This window comes from Zosterops lateralis, assembly GCF_965231275.1.
Source record: "Zosterops lateralis genome assembly, chromosome: 1".
Taxonomy (NCBI): domain Eukaryota; kingdom Metazoa; phylum Chordata; class Aves; order Passeriformes; family Zosteropidae; genus Zosterops; species Zosterops lateralis.
This window is the reverse complement of record NC_139762.1, coordinates 149,921,718-149,937,404: the sequence shown is the minus strand read 5'-3', so window position 1 is coordinate 149,937,404 and position 15,687 is coordinate 149,921,718. Positions and strand designations below refer to the sequence as shown.

At 58.7% G+C, this 15,687-nt stretch overlaps 1 protein-coding gene across 1 annotated transcript; it reads right to left on the bottom strand.

Annotated features, from left to right (window-relative positions):
• Window positions 1-163: 163 nt before the first annotated feature.
• SHARPIN (SHANK associated RH domain interactor) lies at window positions 164-15,131 on the bottom strand. The gene is made up of 13 exons (XM_083865794.1): window positions 14,173-15,131; window positions 13,796-13,894; window positions 13,153-13,294; window positions 11,283-11,373; window positions 10,234-10,453; window positions 9,226-9,347; window positions 8,653-8,823; window positions 3,563-3,723; window positions 3,064-3,175; window positions 2,473-2,652; window positions 1,387-1,485; window positions 1,163-1,306; window positions 164-703 (listed from the first exon to the last, which is right to left on the bottom strand). Exons 1-13 carry the CDS (start codon window positions 14,504-14,506, stop codon window positions 623-625), a joined length of 1,956 nt encoding a protein of 651 aa, XP_083721920.1. The 5' UTR covers window positions 14,507-15,131; the 3' UTR covers window positions 164-622.
• Between the last annotated feature and the right edge of the window lie 556 nt (window positions 15,132-15,687).

Below are 15,687 nucleotides of genomic sequence, written 5' to 3'. Positions count from 1 at the left end.
ATGATGTGGGTCAGGCCATGCTGGTGCCGTCCCCACCATGGCCCCTGCTGGCTGTGGAGTGACCCCTGACCCCATCCTGAGGGCTGAACCCCGTCCCTTTCATCATCCCCATCCTGGGATGTGAATGCCATCACTGTCCCCACTCAGGGACTGTCCCCATGTCCCTATCTCCATCCCGATGATGACCCCATGTCCCTGTCCCCGTGTCCTGTCCCCACACCGAGGATGTGCCTATCTGCACACCAGGGATGTCCCGATGTCCCTGTACCCACACCGGTGGCTGTCCCAGCCTGTGACACTTGGTGGCTTTATTGGCCCCTCGGGCTGTGTCGCCTGCGGGTCCTAGAGCCCCCCCGGCTCCGAGGCCGGCCCTGAGTCCATCCTGTCCGTGTGTCCATCCTTGGCTCCATCCCTGAGTCTGTGTGTCCATTCTGTCCCTCTGTCCTCTCTTTGTCCCTGTGGCCCCTCCTGGCTCCGTCACTCCCTTGGTGACCTCGGGGTCTTCCCAGGGGTGTCCTCAGTCCCTCGGTGTCCCCGGGGGTGTCTCCAGGGTGTCCCCTGTCCCTCGGTGTCCTCGGGGGTGTCCCCAGTCCCTCGGTGTCCCAGGGGTGGCCGAGGGGGGTCAGTGGCAGTTCTGACACTGGGGGTGGCACCTCTGGCCGTTGACGTTGCAGCGACAACCACCACTGGTGTCCCCAGGACCCTGCAGGAGACCGGACAGGGCTCAGGAGGGGACCCGGCCTGGGGTCACTCTGTCACCCTGGGGTCACTCAGTGTCCTCCCCCCTCACCCTGGGGTCACTTGGTGTCACCCTGGGGTCACTCTGTGTCACTCGGGTCACTCGGTGTCCCCCCCCTCACCAGGGGGTCCCTCTGCCCCTCCTTGCTCACCCAGGGGTCCTGAGTCCCCCTGAGTCCCCTGAGACCCCAGCCCAGCCCTTAGTGACCACTTCTCATCTTAGGACCCCCCCCCAGGACCGTCCCTCACCCCAAACCCCCCGTGACACCCCAGGGACCGCCCCCGGCCCCATCGTGGCCCCTTGGTGACCCAGCAGATCTCTGTGTGGCACACGGTGCACCCAATTCCCCCAGATCCCAGAGTCCCCAGAATCCCCCAACTCACTCTGGGATACCCCCAGGACCCTCCCTGGCCCCCTCCTCACCGCCGGTCCCCATCGGGGCCCCTTGGTGACCCAGCAGATCTCAGTGTGGCACATGGTGCAGCGGATCCAGTCACACCCGTCCTTCTTCTGCACCACGATGCGGCACGTGGGGCAGTGCATGGCCTCCCCCTGCTGCACCAGGGTCTAGGGGGGACATCCGAGATGGGGTCAGGGCCGCGGGGACCTCCCAGGACCCCCCGGGACCCCCCGAAAAGCCCCCAGACCTGCAGCATGTCCCGCGTTTGCCGTGCGGCTGCGTCGTGCAGTGCCCGCAGCTGCAGCTCGTCCTGGTACTGCCGACAGTCCTGGCCCTCGTGGATGGCCTGGAGACAGCAGGGACAGTGCTGGGGCCAGCACCGGGACACCCCCGAGGGCTCTGGGAACCCCCCTGAACCCCTGGAGTCCCTGGAACCAGCCAGGAACCCCGGGGAACCCCTGGAACTGACCTGGGACCTCCCAGGAACCTCCTGGGAACACCCAGGAACCCCCCAGGACCCCCGGAAATCCCCAAAATCACTGGGCCCCACCCCAGGAATTCCCCCGGCAATCCCTAGAACCACCCAGGAAACCCCCAGAAACACTCTGGGACTCCCGGGAACCCCCCAGGAATCCCCCAGGACCTCCCTGGAACTACCCAGGAATTGCCAGAATCCCCCTGGGGACCCCTCAGAATTGACCTAGAACTGACCTAGAACCACCCCCAGGACCCCCTGGGAACCCCCTGAGACCCACCAGTGGTCACTGGGATGGTGTGTGGGGACTTTGGGTGGTCATCAGGAGTGTTTGGGGGGCTCAGTGTGGTCATTGGGATGATGTGGGGCGTTCACGGGGGTCACTGGGAGGATGGGGGCCAGGGAGGTCACTTTGGGGCTGCTGGGACTAGTCACAGCAATTAGGGGGGGTCCTGGGGCTGGGTCACTACAAAAGGGGGAAGGGTCCCATGTGAACCCAGGGATGCTGGGGGGGGTCCTGGTGGGGGGGTGAATGAGGGGGTCCCAGGGTTGATCCTGGTAGTGGAGGGGGGTCCCAGGAGGGTCCCAGGGGTGTCCTAGTGATCCCAGAAGGGGGTCCCAGGGTTGATCCTGGTAGTGGAGGGGGGTCCCAGGAGGGTCCCAGGGGTGTCCTGGGGGTCCCAGGGTGGTACCAGTGGTCTCAGGCAGTGTCCCAGAGGTCCCTGAAGTGTCCTGGGGGTGTCCCAGGGCTGTCCTGTGGTCCCACAGGATGTCCCGGGGGAGCTCCCAGGGCTGTCCCGGTAGTCTCAGGGGTGTCCCCGGGCTGTCCCTTAGCCCCCCTTGGCCCCCGGAGCGCACCTTGCAGACGAGGCAGTTGAGGGCCCCGCAGACCGGGCATGGGAACTGGTTCACGGTGTCCTCGGTGAAGCACCAGCCCGGGCAGTCCCGGCCCCGGCAGTGGAAACTGTTCCGGCTGCGGCGTTCGGCCAGGGCCAGCCCCCGGGCCAGGAACCGCGCGTGCTCCTCAGGGGACAGCAGCTGGGGACAATGGGGACATCACTGGGGGCATTGGGGAGGGGGCGTTGGGACCCCCAAATGAGCGCCCCCCAGCCCTGGGGACAGCCCTGTCCCCTCTGTCCCCCCCGGGGATGGCAGGGAAAAGGAGAAGAGGATGTTGATGAGGATGAGGAAGGGCACGGGGCACTGTCCCAGCCCTGAGCTGTGTCCTGGAGTGTCCCCAACTCCCCGAGGGGCTCACAGGGACATTCTGGGGACACCTGGGGGGGCTCCATCCCCCGAGAACCCTCAGGGTCCAGGTGGGGATGGGACCCCCCCAACAGTGCCCCCCAAACCTCCCCAGGATCCCTCTCAGTGATCCCTAACCCACCCCCCCCCCCACCCCCCCCAAACCCTTCCCAGGACGCCCTCCATGCCCCCAGCCAGACCCACCGCCCGGATCTCCCTCTCCTGCAGGTGGCTGTCACAGGCATAGGTGACATCCCGGTAGGGACAGGGCACGGCCGGCTCCTCACTGTGCTCGATCACCTGCCGCAGGCACTCCCTAGGGTCACACAGGGGTCAGAAGTCACTGTGGGGTCACGACAGGGTCACCAAAAGGAAAAAGGGGACAGGACAGAGGTGCGGGGGGGCGGTCTCAGGGGGTCATTGGGATGATGAGGGGCCCAGGGAGGTCTCTTTGGGGCTGCTGGGACTGGTCACAGCAACTGAGGGGAGGTCTCAGTTCTGGGTCACTACAAAGCGGGGGGTCCCCAGTGGTCCCAGGTGTGTCCCCAGGGGTGTCCCCAGGGCCGTCTCAGCGGTCCCAGGGGTGTCCCCAGGGGTGTCCCCAGGGCCGTCTCAGCGGTCCCAGGGGTGTCCCCAGGGGTGTCCCCAGGGCCGTCTCAGCGGTCCCAGGGGTATCCCCAGCGCTGTCCCCGCTGTCCCTCACCGGCAGAAGCTGTGCAGACAGTCCCGCAGAAGCACGCCCCGGCCCGCGGGCACGCCCTGCAGGCAGATCCCGCATTCCAGCGGCTCCGGGTTGGGCACCAACTCCGCCTGCTCCGCCCGCAGCAGCTGCTGGAAATTCTGCTGACGCTCCGCCTCCAGGGCCTGGGAAACAGAGAGAATAATGGGGAAATCATGGGGGAAAAACCGAGAAAAACAATGGGAAAATAATGGGGAAAATCGGGGGGAAAAAGGGGAAAATAATAGGGAAATAATGGAAAAATAATGGGGAAAAAATGGGGAATATAATAGGGAAATAATCGAGAAAAAAGTGGGAAAATAATGGGAAAATAATGGCAAAATAAGAGGGAAATAATGGGGGAAATAAGGTAGCAGCTGCTGGAAATTCCGCTGCTGCTCCCAGGCCTCCAGGGCCTGGGAAATCATGGGGAAAATGGGAAAAATAACAAGAAAAATAACAGGAAAAATAAGAAGAAAAATGGGGAAAACAATAGGGAAATCATGGGGAAATAATGGGGAACCAATGGGGAAATCATAGGGAAATAATGGGGCAAATAATGGAGAAAATAGGAAAAGAATTGGGGAAATACTGACGAAATAATGGGGAAAATATTAGGGAAAATAATGGAGAAATAATGGGGAAAATAATGAAGAAATAATGGAGAAAATAGGGGGAGAATGGGGAAAATAATGGGAAAACAATGGGGAAAATAATGGGAGAAATAATGGGAGCAGCTGCTGGAAATTCTGCTAATGCTCTGCCTCCAGGGCCTGGAGAAATAGGGAAAACAATGTGTAAAACGGGAAAAATGGAAAAAATAATGGGGAAAATAAGAGGGAAAATAATGGGGAAAATGGGAAAAATAACAGGAAAAATAATGAGAAAAATAAGAAAGAAAATAATGGGAAAATAATGGGGAAAAGAGGAAAAACAATGGGGAAATCATGAGGAAAATGGGAAAAAATGAGAAAAATAATGGGGAAACAATGGGGGAATGATGGAGAAATGATGGGGAAAGTAATGGGGAAATTATGGAGAAATAATGTGAAAAAAAACAGGGAAAAACAGGGAAAAGAATGTGGAACATATTGGGGAAAACAGGATAAAACCTGAGAAAAATAATGGGGAAATAATGGAGAAAATAACGGAGAAAATGGGAAAAATATCTATAAAAATAATGGCAAAAATAATGGGGAAAACAGGAAAAATAAACGGCAAAATAATGGGGAAACAATGGGGAAATCATGGGGAAACAATGGGGGAAAACAATGCGGAAATAGAAAAAAACCCTAGAAAAATAATGAGGGGAAACGGGGAAAATTATGGGGAAAAATAATGGAGAAAATAGGAAAAGAATTGGGGAAATAATGGGGAGATAGGGGGGAAAATAATGGGGAAATAATGGGACCAGCTGCTGGAAAGTCCACTGATGTTCTGCCTCTAGGGCCTGGGGAATAATGGGGAAAAAATAATGGGGAAAACAGAAAAAAAATCCATGAAAAATAATGGGGAAAAACAATGGGAAAACGGAAAAAAAACCAAAAAACAACAGAGAAAAATAATGTGGGAAATAATAGGAAAAATAAGGAGAAAAATAATGGGGAATATAATAGGGAAATAATGGGGAATATAATGCCAAAGTAATGGGAAAGTAATGGGGAAAATGAGAAAAAATCCGAGAAAAATAATGGGGAAAAACGGGAAAAAAACATGAAAAAAATATTGGGAAAAATAATGGGGGGAAATGAGAAAAACAATGTGGAAATAATGGAGAAAATAATGGAGAAAATAAAGTTGAAATGAATAGGAGCAGCTGCTGGAAGTTCCACTGCTGCTCCACCTCCAGAGCCTGGGGAAATGGGGAAAAACAATGGGGAAACAGGAATAATAATGGGGGAAAAAAAGGGGAAAAAATTGAGGAGAATAATGGGGAAAATCATGGGGAAATCATGGGAAAAATAACAAGTAAAATAACAAGAAAAATAATGGGGAAATAATGGGAAAGCAGGAAAAATGGGAGTAGCTGCTGAAAGTTCCACTGCATTTCCAACACCTGGGGGAATGGGAAAAATGGGAAAGGGATGGGAACAGGAATGGGAATGGCCCCAATCAGGACTGGGAATGGCCCCCGTCAGTTCCAGTCAGGGACATCTGAAGGGGGAAGAGGAAAAGGGGAAGGAGGGGAAAGGGGAAAAGGAGGGGAGTGGGAACAGAAAAGGGAAAAATGGAAAAGGAGAAAGGGAAAATGAAAGAAGGAAAAAAGAAAAGGGGAAAACGAAATGGGGGAAAGGAAAAGAGGAAAAGGCAAAGGGGAAAAGAAGAAGGGGGAAAGGAAAGCAATGAGAAAAAGGAGAAAAACAAATTAAAAAGGTGGGAAGGGAAAAGGGGACAAAAGGAAATGGGGAGGGGAGGATGATCATGAGGATGAGGAAAGGCAGGGGGCACTGTCCCAGCCCTGAGCCGTGTCCTGGAGTGTCCCCAACTCCTCGGGGGGCTCACAGGGACATTCTGGGGACACCTGGGGGGGGCTCCAGCCCCACAGAACCCCCAGGGTCCGGGCGGGGATGGGACCCCCCCCAACAGTGGCCCCCAGATGCCCCCAGCCCCGCCCCCAAACCCACCCAGTGCCCCCCAATCCCTGCAGAACCCCCTCAATGCCCCCCAATCCCCCAATTCCCCCAGCCCTTCTGTGCCTCCCCTGTGGCCCCCAACCCCCCAGCCCCTCTGTGCCCCCCAGTGCCCCCAAATCTCCCCAGCCTCGTCCCCAAGCCCACCCAATCCCCCTCAGATCCAACCCCAACCCCCCCAGTGCCCCCCCAGCCCCTCCCCACAGACAGAGCCACCGGAGCCGGGGGTGAGATGAGGCTTTAATGGGGTGACACAATTTGGGGACCCCCCAAATTCGGGGTCACTGCTGAGCAGAGACCCTCCCACACCTCCCCACATTCCCACAGGGCTGGGTGAGGATTGAGGATGCTTTGAACACGGGCCCCAAACCTGAGAGACCTCCTGAGCATGGTCCCCCCAAACATGAGACCCCAACCCTGACACCCTAACCCTGAGACCCCCAAACCTGAGAGACATCAACCCTGAGAGACCCCAAACCTGGGATCCCCAAACCTCAGAGACCCCAAGCCTGACCCCAACCCTAACCCTGGAGCACGGGACCCCCAAAGCTGAGACTTCAAACCTCAGAGATCCCAACCCTGAGACCCCCAAATCAGAGACCCCCCCCAAAACCTCAGAGGCCCCCTAGACCCCCTGAGCCCCCCAAGTGAGTGGCACATCCACCCTGAGCCCCCCCCCCGGCAGAACATTCTAGAACCCACTCAGGGCTGGGCATGGGGGGGGGTCCCAGGGATCCCAGAAGGGTCCTGTGGGGGTCTCAGGGGGTCCCAAGGGTGCAGGGTGGGCACAGGGAGGGTCCCACAAGTCTGGGGGGGGGTCCCATGAACCCACAGGTCTGGAGGGGCTCCCTGAGGTGGTCTTGAGGGGATCCCAGGAGTCCAGGGGGATCTGGGGGGGTCCGGGGGGGTGTCCCAGAAGCTCCAGGGGGATTGGGGGTGATCCCAGGAGCTCTGGGGGTCCCAGAGGGGTCCCGGGAGGATGTGGGGTGTCCCGGGGGGTTCTGGGGAGGATCCCGGCTCAGCCGAACTCGGAGGAGAGGCGGAGGAATCCCTGCAGGGCCCCGCTGGATCCGCCATCGCCCTGACCCTGCGGATCCCGATGGGAGAGAGGGGAAAGGGATACGTCAGTGCCCGCCGGGACCCCCAGACCCCGGGGACCCCCTCATGGGGGGCTGGGAACAGAGATGGATCCCGGGAATGGGAATAGGAATGGGGATAGATCCTAGGAATGGGAATAGAAACAGGGATGGATCCCGAGAACAGGGATGGATCCCAGGAATGGAAATGGGAAAGGGATGGATCCCGAGAATGGGGATGGATCCTGAGAATGGGAATGGGAGACTGGAAATGGGAATGAATCCCAGGAACAGAAGCAAGGATGGATCCCAGGAATAGGAATGGATCCTGAGAATGGGAACAGGAATGGAGATAGATTCTGGGAGTGGGAACGGGAATGGATCATGGGAACAGGATCAGATCCTGGGAATAAGAATGGGAACGGGGACAGGGAGGGATGCCAGGTGCGAGAATGGATCCTGAGAATGGGAATGGCAACAAGGATGGATCCCGAGAATGGGGATGGGTCCTGACAATGGGAATGGGTTCTGGAAATGGGATCAGGAACAACCCAACAGCTCCTGGAGTGGGGCAGAAGACGGATGGAAAGGCGGATCCCTGACCCCAGAACTGCCAGATCCCATCTCAGGTACTGCTGGATCCCAATCCCTGATCCCAGAACTGCAGGATCCCCAGACCCCATTACCACTGTGATCCTGTACCTGCTGGCACTGGCAGGTCTTAGAGATCCCATTGATCTGATAGATCCTCTTATCCCATTAACCCTGTACCTGCTCATGCTGGCAGATCCCATTGACCCCACTGACCCCATTAACTCTGTACCTGCTGGAACTGGCAGGTCCCACTAATCCCATTAACCCCATTGACTCCATACCCGCTGGCACTGGTGGGTCCCATTGACCCCATTAACCCAGTACCTGCTGGCACTGCTGGGTCCTAATGGTCCCAATGACTCCATAGATCCCATAAATCCCCTGCTCCCATTAACCCTGTACCTGCTGGCACTGGTAGGTCCTATAGATCCCATAAATCCCCAAATCCCACTAACCCCATTAACTCTATACCTGCTGGCACTGGTGGGTCCCCATGACCCCATTAATCCCATAGATCCCATTAACCTGATACCTGCTGGCATTGGAGGGTCCCACAGATCCCATAAATCCCCCAATCCCATTAACCCCACAGACCCTGTTAACCTGGTACCTGCTGGCACTGGCAGGTCCCATAGATCCCAATGATCCCGTAAATCCCCCAATCCCATTAACCCCATAAATCCCTCGATCCCATTAACCCTGTACCTGCTGGCACTGTTGGGTCCTGTTAATCTCATTAACCTCATTGACCCCACAGACCCCATTAACTCCATACCTGCTGGCACTGCCGGGTCCCGTCCTGCTCCCTCTGCAGCCGCCGTTGCTCAGCGGGGTCGGGGCGGTGCCCCCCGGGGACCCGATACCCCTCGGGCCGGGGAGAGCTGCACATCTCACAGCCCGGGCGGGTGGGCTTGTTCAGGAACGTGCACCGGGGACACGGCCAGCCCTAAAACAGATAATAGGGTCTGTGGGGTCATTGGGATCATCTATGGGGTCATTGGGATCAATGGAATCATCTGTGGGATCAATGGGATCTGTATGGGATGTATGGGAACGGGGCACATCTCACAGCCCAGGTGGGTGGGCTTGTTCAAGAATGTGCACTGGGGGCATAGCCAGCCCTAAAACAGGAATGGGATCATCTATGGGATCAATGGGATTGATGGGATCAATGGGACGGGATCAGGATTTGGGACCAGGATCAAGACCCCTCATACCCGCTCAGGTGAGGGCGGACGGGGCTTGGGGATGGGGATTGGGATCACGGGTTAGGATCAGTGTTTGGGATCAGAATCAGGGATCAGGGATAGGGATCAGGATCAGGGTTTGGGTCAGGACTCCCTCGTACCTGGTCAGGCGAGGGTGGGCGGGGCTCGGGGGCCATGGGCGGGGCCCCGGCGCTGTCCCAGAGCTGCAGCGACTCCAGGTGATCGCCGAGTTCCCCGAGGTCCAGCGGCTCCGGGACACGGCCTGGGGACACAACAGGGCACTGGGATCCACTGGGATCCACTGGGATCAGCCGGACATGGGACTGGGATTAGCCGGACACGGGACTGGGATCGGCCGGGATCGGGCACAGAGGGAGCAGGAGAAGGAGGAAGACGAAGGAAGGGGAAGGAAGAAGATGGAGAGGAAAGAACAGGAGCAGGATGAGGAAGGAGAAGCAGGAGCAGGAGAATGAGGAAGGAACAGGAGCAGGAGGAAGATGAGGAAGGAGGAGCACGAGCAGCAAGATGAGGAGCAAGAGGAGGAGGACGATGAGGAAGGAGCAGGAGCAGGAACAGGATGAGGAAGATGAGGAAGGAGCAGCAGCACCAGCATGAGGAGGATGAGGAAGCAGCGGGAGGATGAGAAAGCAGCAGGATGAGGATGCAGAGGAAGGCTCAGCAGCCCGTACCTGTTCCCAGCTGAAGTGTCCCCCAGCCCTGCAGCCTTCACTGCCAGGAGGAAGAGGAAGGAGCAGGATGGGGAAGGAGCAGGATGAGAATGATAACGAAGGAGCAGGAACAGGAGGCTGGGGAAGGAGTAGGATGAGGATGAAGATGAGGAAGAGGGAGCAGGAGCAGGATGAGGATGATGAGGAAGGAGCACAAACAGAAGGATGAAAGAACATGATGAGGATGATAAGAAAGGAGCAGCAGCAGGAGGATGATGAGGATAAGGAGGAAGGAGCAAGAACAGCAGCAGGAGCAGAAAGAGCAGGATGGTGAGAGAGCAGGATGAGGATGAGGAAGGAGCAGGAACAGCAGCAGGATAACGAGGAAGGAGCAGGAGTGGGGTGATGAAGCAGCAGCAGGATAAGGATGGATCGGGATGATGATAATGATGATGATGAGGAAGGCCCAGCAGCCCGTACCTGTGGCAGGTGAGGCGTCCCCCAGCCCCGCAGCCCGGAGCAGGCTCTGAGCCTGCTGCTGCCGGCCCAGCCCCGCGGCCGTGGCCGTGAGCAGGAAGAGGAAGGCCGTGTCCCCGTCCCCGCGGATCCCGTACGAGCTCAGGCTCCGCCCGTCCCGACACAGGCTCTGCCCGATGATCCAGCGCTGCGCCAGCGCCGGGAACCCCAGCTCACGGAACACCTGGGGACACGGGCACTCCGAGGGACTGGGAGGGGATTGGGATGGACGGGGAGGGGACTGGGGACATCCCATCTGCCTGGGGACATCCCATCTGCCTGGGGACATCCTGGGGAGGGACTGGGAGGGGATTGGGGACATCCTAGGGACAGCCCAGGGAGAGACTGGGGAGAGACTGGGAGGGACTAGGAGAAACTAGGAGGGATTAGGGGCGATTGGGAGGGACTGGGGACATCCCATGTGCCTGGGGACAGCCTGGGGACAGCCCAGGGATGGACTGGGGAGACTGGGAGGGGATTGGGGAGAGACTGGGAGGGACTGAGAGGGGACTGGAAAGGACTGGGAGGGGATTGGTGGGGACTGGGGACAGCCTGGAGACAGGGGGCATGCAGGGGACAGACTAGGAGGGACTGGGAGAGAGTGGGACAGGACTGGGAGGGACTGGGGGTGACTGGGAGCAACTGAGTGGGGCTGGGAGGGGATTGGGAGGGGACTGGAAGGGACTGGGAGGGATTCAGGTGACCCCAGATGACCCCACTGATCCCAAATGACCCCAGATGACCTCAAGATCACCCCACTGACCCTGAATGATGCCAGATGACCCCAAATGATTGCAGTGACCCTGGTGACCCCCAAATGACCCCAGTGACCCCCGACGACCCCAGGTGACCCCACTCCTCCAGGTGACCCCAGTAACCCCCAAATGACCCCAGTGATCACTGATGACCCCAGGTGACCCCAAGTGATCCCACTGCCCCCAGGTAACTCCAGTAACCCCAGATGATCCCCAAATGACCCTGGCTGACCCCAATGTCCCTGTGTGACCCTGTACCTGTTCCTTGAGTGTTCCGATGGTGATGTGGGGCTGCACCCGCAGGGTGATGGCGGCCGAGGACGCTGCGTCCTCTACCACCACCGACAGGCTGGGAACAAAATATGGGATTGGGAATTTGGGATTGGGGTGTGGGATTTGGGGCTGCACCCCCAGGATGGTGATGGCTGAAGACGCCGCGTGCTCCACCACCACTGACAGGCTGGGAAATGTGGGGAGAAATATGGGATTGGGGATTTGGGGTTTGGGAATTTGGGGATTGGAGTTTGGGATTGGGGTTAGGGGTTTGGGGAAATTGGGGTGTGGTCCTCCACAACCACTGCCATGCTGGGAATGATTGATGGGAAATGTGGGATTGGGGATTGGGAATTGGGATTTGGGATATGGGATATAGGATATGGCATGCTGTGAATGATGGAAGATACTGGGATTTGGGATTAGGAATATGGCACATTGGGAATGATGGGAGATACTGGGATTGGGACACTGCAACTGGGATTTGGGACTGGGGTTTGGGATATGGGATTGAGATTTGGTGTGTGGGATATGAGATATGGGATATGGCATGCTGGGAATGATGGGAGACAGATTTGGAATTTGGGTTTGAGATTGGGATTGGAATTTGGGATTGGGCTTTGGGGCTGCACCCGCAGGGTGATGGTGGCCGAGGATGACGTGTCCTCCACAACCACCGACAGGCTGGGAACGAAATATGGGAAATGTGGGATTGGGGTTTGGGATCTGGGATTGGAATTTGGGATTGGGGTGCAATTCTCCACCCCCACTGCCATGGTGGGAATGACATGGCATTGGGGTTTGGGATTTGGGTTTGAGACACTGGGGTTTGGGATATGGGATTGGGATATGGGACTGGGATAGGGGTTTGAGACACTGGGGTTTGGGATACGGGATTGGGATATGGGACTGGGATAAGGGTTTGAGATTGGGATTTGAGGTTTGGGATTTGGTGTGTGGGATATGGGATAGGCATGCTGGGAACAAGGGGATACAAGACTGGAATTGGGATATGGGATATGGAATTGGGAAACATGGGACTGGGAATTTGGGATGGGGGACTGGAATTGGGATTTGGGGTTTGGGATACGGCATGCTGGGAATTATGGGGGAGATATGGAACTGGGGTTTGGGACTGGGGTGTGAGGCTGCACCTGCAGGGTGATGGTGGCCGAGGACGCCGTGTCCTCCACCACCACCCACAGGCTGGGAATGAGATATGGGAAATGTGGGACTGGGATTTGGGATTGGGTGTGGGATTTGGGATATAGCATGCTGGGAAGGATGGGAAATACTGGGATAATATCCGGAGAGAGGATCTAGAATATGGGATATGGGGTATGGCATGCTGGGAATTCAGAGGAACACCAGGATAACACTGGGATCTTGGAATGGAGGGGAGGGAGCAGGAGGAGTAGGGAAAGGAGGAAGAGGAGGAAGAAAAAGAAGAAAAGGTAGAAAAAAGAAGAAAAAGAAGAAAAAGAAGAAAAAGAAGAAAAAGAAGAAAAAGAAGAAAAAGAAGAAAAAGAAGAAAGGAAGGAAGGAGAAGGAAAACGCAGAAAGAGAAAGAGGAGGAGGAGGGAGTGGGCTGGGGAGGAAGAGGAGGACAAAGAGGAAGGAGGATGAAGAAGGCAAAGAATGAGGATGAGGAAGGCAGAGTATGAGGCCAAGGATGAGAATGAGGACAAAGAAGGCAGAGAATGAGGATGAGGACGAGGATGAGAGTGAAGATGAGGCCAAGCAAAGCAAGGGCAGAGGGGGAGGAGGAGGAGGAAGACAGGGGCAGAGGATGATAATAATGAAGAGGTGGAGAAGGAGGATGATGAAGGTAAGGAGAAGGCCAGACAGTCCCCACCTGATCTCTGTCCCTTGCCTGTCCTTGTCCCTCAGGCTGACGCTCAGCTCCGCGTGTCGCCGGGCCAGCGCCACCGCGCTCTGCGCTGCCATCACCTCGTCCCCAAAGGCCACCGCCTCGGCCAGCTGCAAGGCCAGCTCCTCTGGGGACATGGGGACATTTGGGACACCCAGGGACACACAGGGACACGGGGATGGCACTCAAGGATGCCCAGGGACACCCAGGGGATACTCAGAGGACACTGCGCTCTGTGCTGCCACCACCTTGTCCCCAAAGGCCACCGCCTCGGCCTGCTGCAGGGCCAGCTCCTCTGGGGACATGGGGACACTGGGATGCACCCAGGGACACCAAGGGGACACCCAGGGACATGGGCATGGCACCCAGGGGACACGGGGATGGCATCCAGGGATCCCTGGGGTGGGAATGGGGACACTGGGGACACTGTGCGGGTGGCACCAGGGCGAGAATGGCTCAGCCCAAGGACACAGGGGACAGCGGGGACGGGAGGTGACAGTAGGGGAAGAGCTGTCCCCTCCCATCCCTGCCGAGGTGACACTTGGGGACACTGCCAGGAGTGGCCCTGGGGAGATGTCCCAGCCTGCGGAATTCCCCAAATTCCCGAAATTCCCAAATCCTGGGATACCTGTCTGGGCCAGCTCCAGCACCTGCGCCTCCTCAGGGTCCTGCTCCGTGTCCTCGGGAGGTGGTGGCACCAGCGACGTCCCCGTGTCACCCTCGGGGGCTGTGGGAGCACGGCGGGGGCGGGGCTGTCACTGATGTCACCGCTGTCCCCGCCCACGACATTCCCTGGGGGACAGGGCAGCTCGGGGACACCCCGGTGACAGCCACACCCAGGGGACACGGGGTCAGGAGCAGGGGACACCTCAGGGCCTTGGGGGGTCACCCTGGCTGTGATGCCAGCCCTGTGTCCCTGTCTCCGTGTACACAGCCCTGTGACCCATGTCCCCAGCCCTGTCCCTGTGTCCCCCTGTCCCCAGCCATGTCCCCAAGTGTCCCCACCTCTCCGTGCCTCCCTGAGGGAGCTGCTCAGCACCGTCCACCACTGCTGGGCCTCACGCTCCTCCGGGAACCGCAGCGCCACCACTGTCCCCTCTGTCCCCGAGGGTCCTGGTGACCCCGCTGTCCCCCCTGTCCCCTGGGGTGGCAGTTGCAGCTCGTGGCTGGCAGGGCCACACACGTGGTAGGAAATGTCCCGCAGGTCAAACTCGGCCACTGGCTGCTGGGGACAGGGACAGCAGGGGACAGGGACAGGGGACAGGGACAGAGGAACAGGGATGGGGACAGGGATGGGACAGGGACACAGAGACAGGACAGGGACAGGACAAGAACACATGGGCACAAAGACAGGAGGGGACAGGGATGGGGACACAGGAACACAGTGACAGGGATGGGACAGAGAACATGGACAGGGGACATGGACACAGGGACACAGGGACAGGGATAGGAATGGGACAGGGACACAGGAACAAGGGACAGGAACACAGAGAGAGGGACACAGGGATGGGACAGGGACAGGAGAAGAGCAGGGTCACCATGAGGTCACCACGGGCTTGGGTCACCCCCAGACCCACTGGGAGGGCCTGGTCACCCTCGGGTCCCCCTTGGGATGCTCTGAGCGCCTCCCAGACCTATCCTTGTCTCTGTTCCTGTCCCCTGAGGGGAAAAAGGACAGTCCCGGGGGGTCTTGTCCTTCCTAAACCTCCGGGGGTCCCTCAAACCCCGCCCCACCCCGATGGGACAATCCCGTGACAGTCCCGGGGGGAAAATCCCGGGGACAATCCCAGGGCAACAATCCCAGGGGGACAATCCTGGGGGGAAAATCCCGGGGGGACAATCCTGGAGGAATATCACGGAGGGGACAATCACGGGGGACAATCCCTTTGGGACAATCCCATGACGTCACCCCCGGCCCCCAAACTCTGCCATTTCCCCGGGATCGGCCCCGCCCCTTCCCCGACCCCCGGGGCTGCCCCCGGGCCCCTCCCCCGCCCCCTCCCCTTCCCCTCACCGCGCCGCCCCCCGCCTCCGCCGGCCGCAGGCCTAGGCGGAAGCGCCGCCGCCCGTCGGCTCCCGGTTGCACGCTCAGCTGCAGGCGGAGCGCGGCCCCGCCGGCGGCGGCGGGCAGGAGGCGGCAGGGAGCGGCCAGCTCAGCCCGGGCTGCCATCAGCACCGTGGCGGGAGCGGGAACCGGGCCCGGCCCGGGCGCTCCGGGCGCCGCCATGGCGGCCCCGCCACTTCCGGCCTCCCGCCCGCGCGGTCCGGTCACCAGCAGGATCCTTTCCGGGGGAACGGAAGGAAACGCGGCCGAGCGCGCGGGGGTTCCAGGAAAGGAGCGTTCCGCCCTCGCCACGCCCGTTGCCACGCCCCCGCCCCGTTGTGATTGACAGGTGCTCCCCGTCTTTGTCCGCGCCAGCCAATCAAAGAGCCGAGCGCCCCCGCGGTGGGCGGGGCCGTGGGCTCTGGGCTGACTGACGGTAGTCTTAACCAATGATCGGAGAGCAGAGCGATGATTGA

Excerpts from the sequence above, each read along its gene's own strand:
- SHARPIN (XM_083865794.1), bottom strand. The coding sequence starts at position 14,506 with ATGTGTTCTTGTCCTGTCCCTGTCCTGTCTCTGTGTCCCTGTCCCATC. Across the intron at positions 8,824-9,225 it reads GCCCACCCTCGCCTGACCAG|GGCTGGCCGTGTCCCCGGTG; the intron begins GTACGAGGGAGT and ends TATCTGTTTTAG. Across the intron at positions 3,724-8,652 it reads GGACCCGGCAGTGCCAGCAG|GCCCTGGAGGCGGAGCGTCA; the intron begins GTATGGAGTTAA and ends TCTGTTTCCCAG.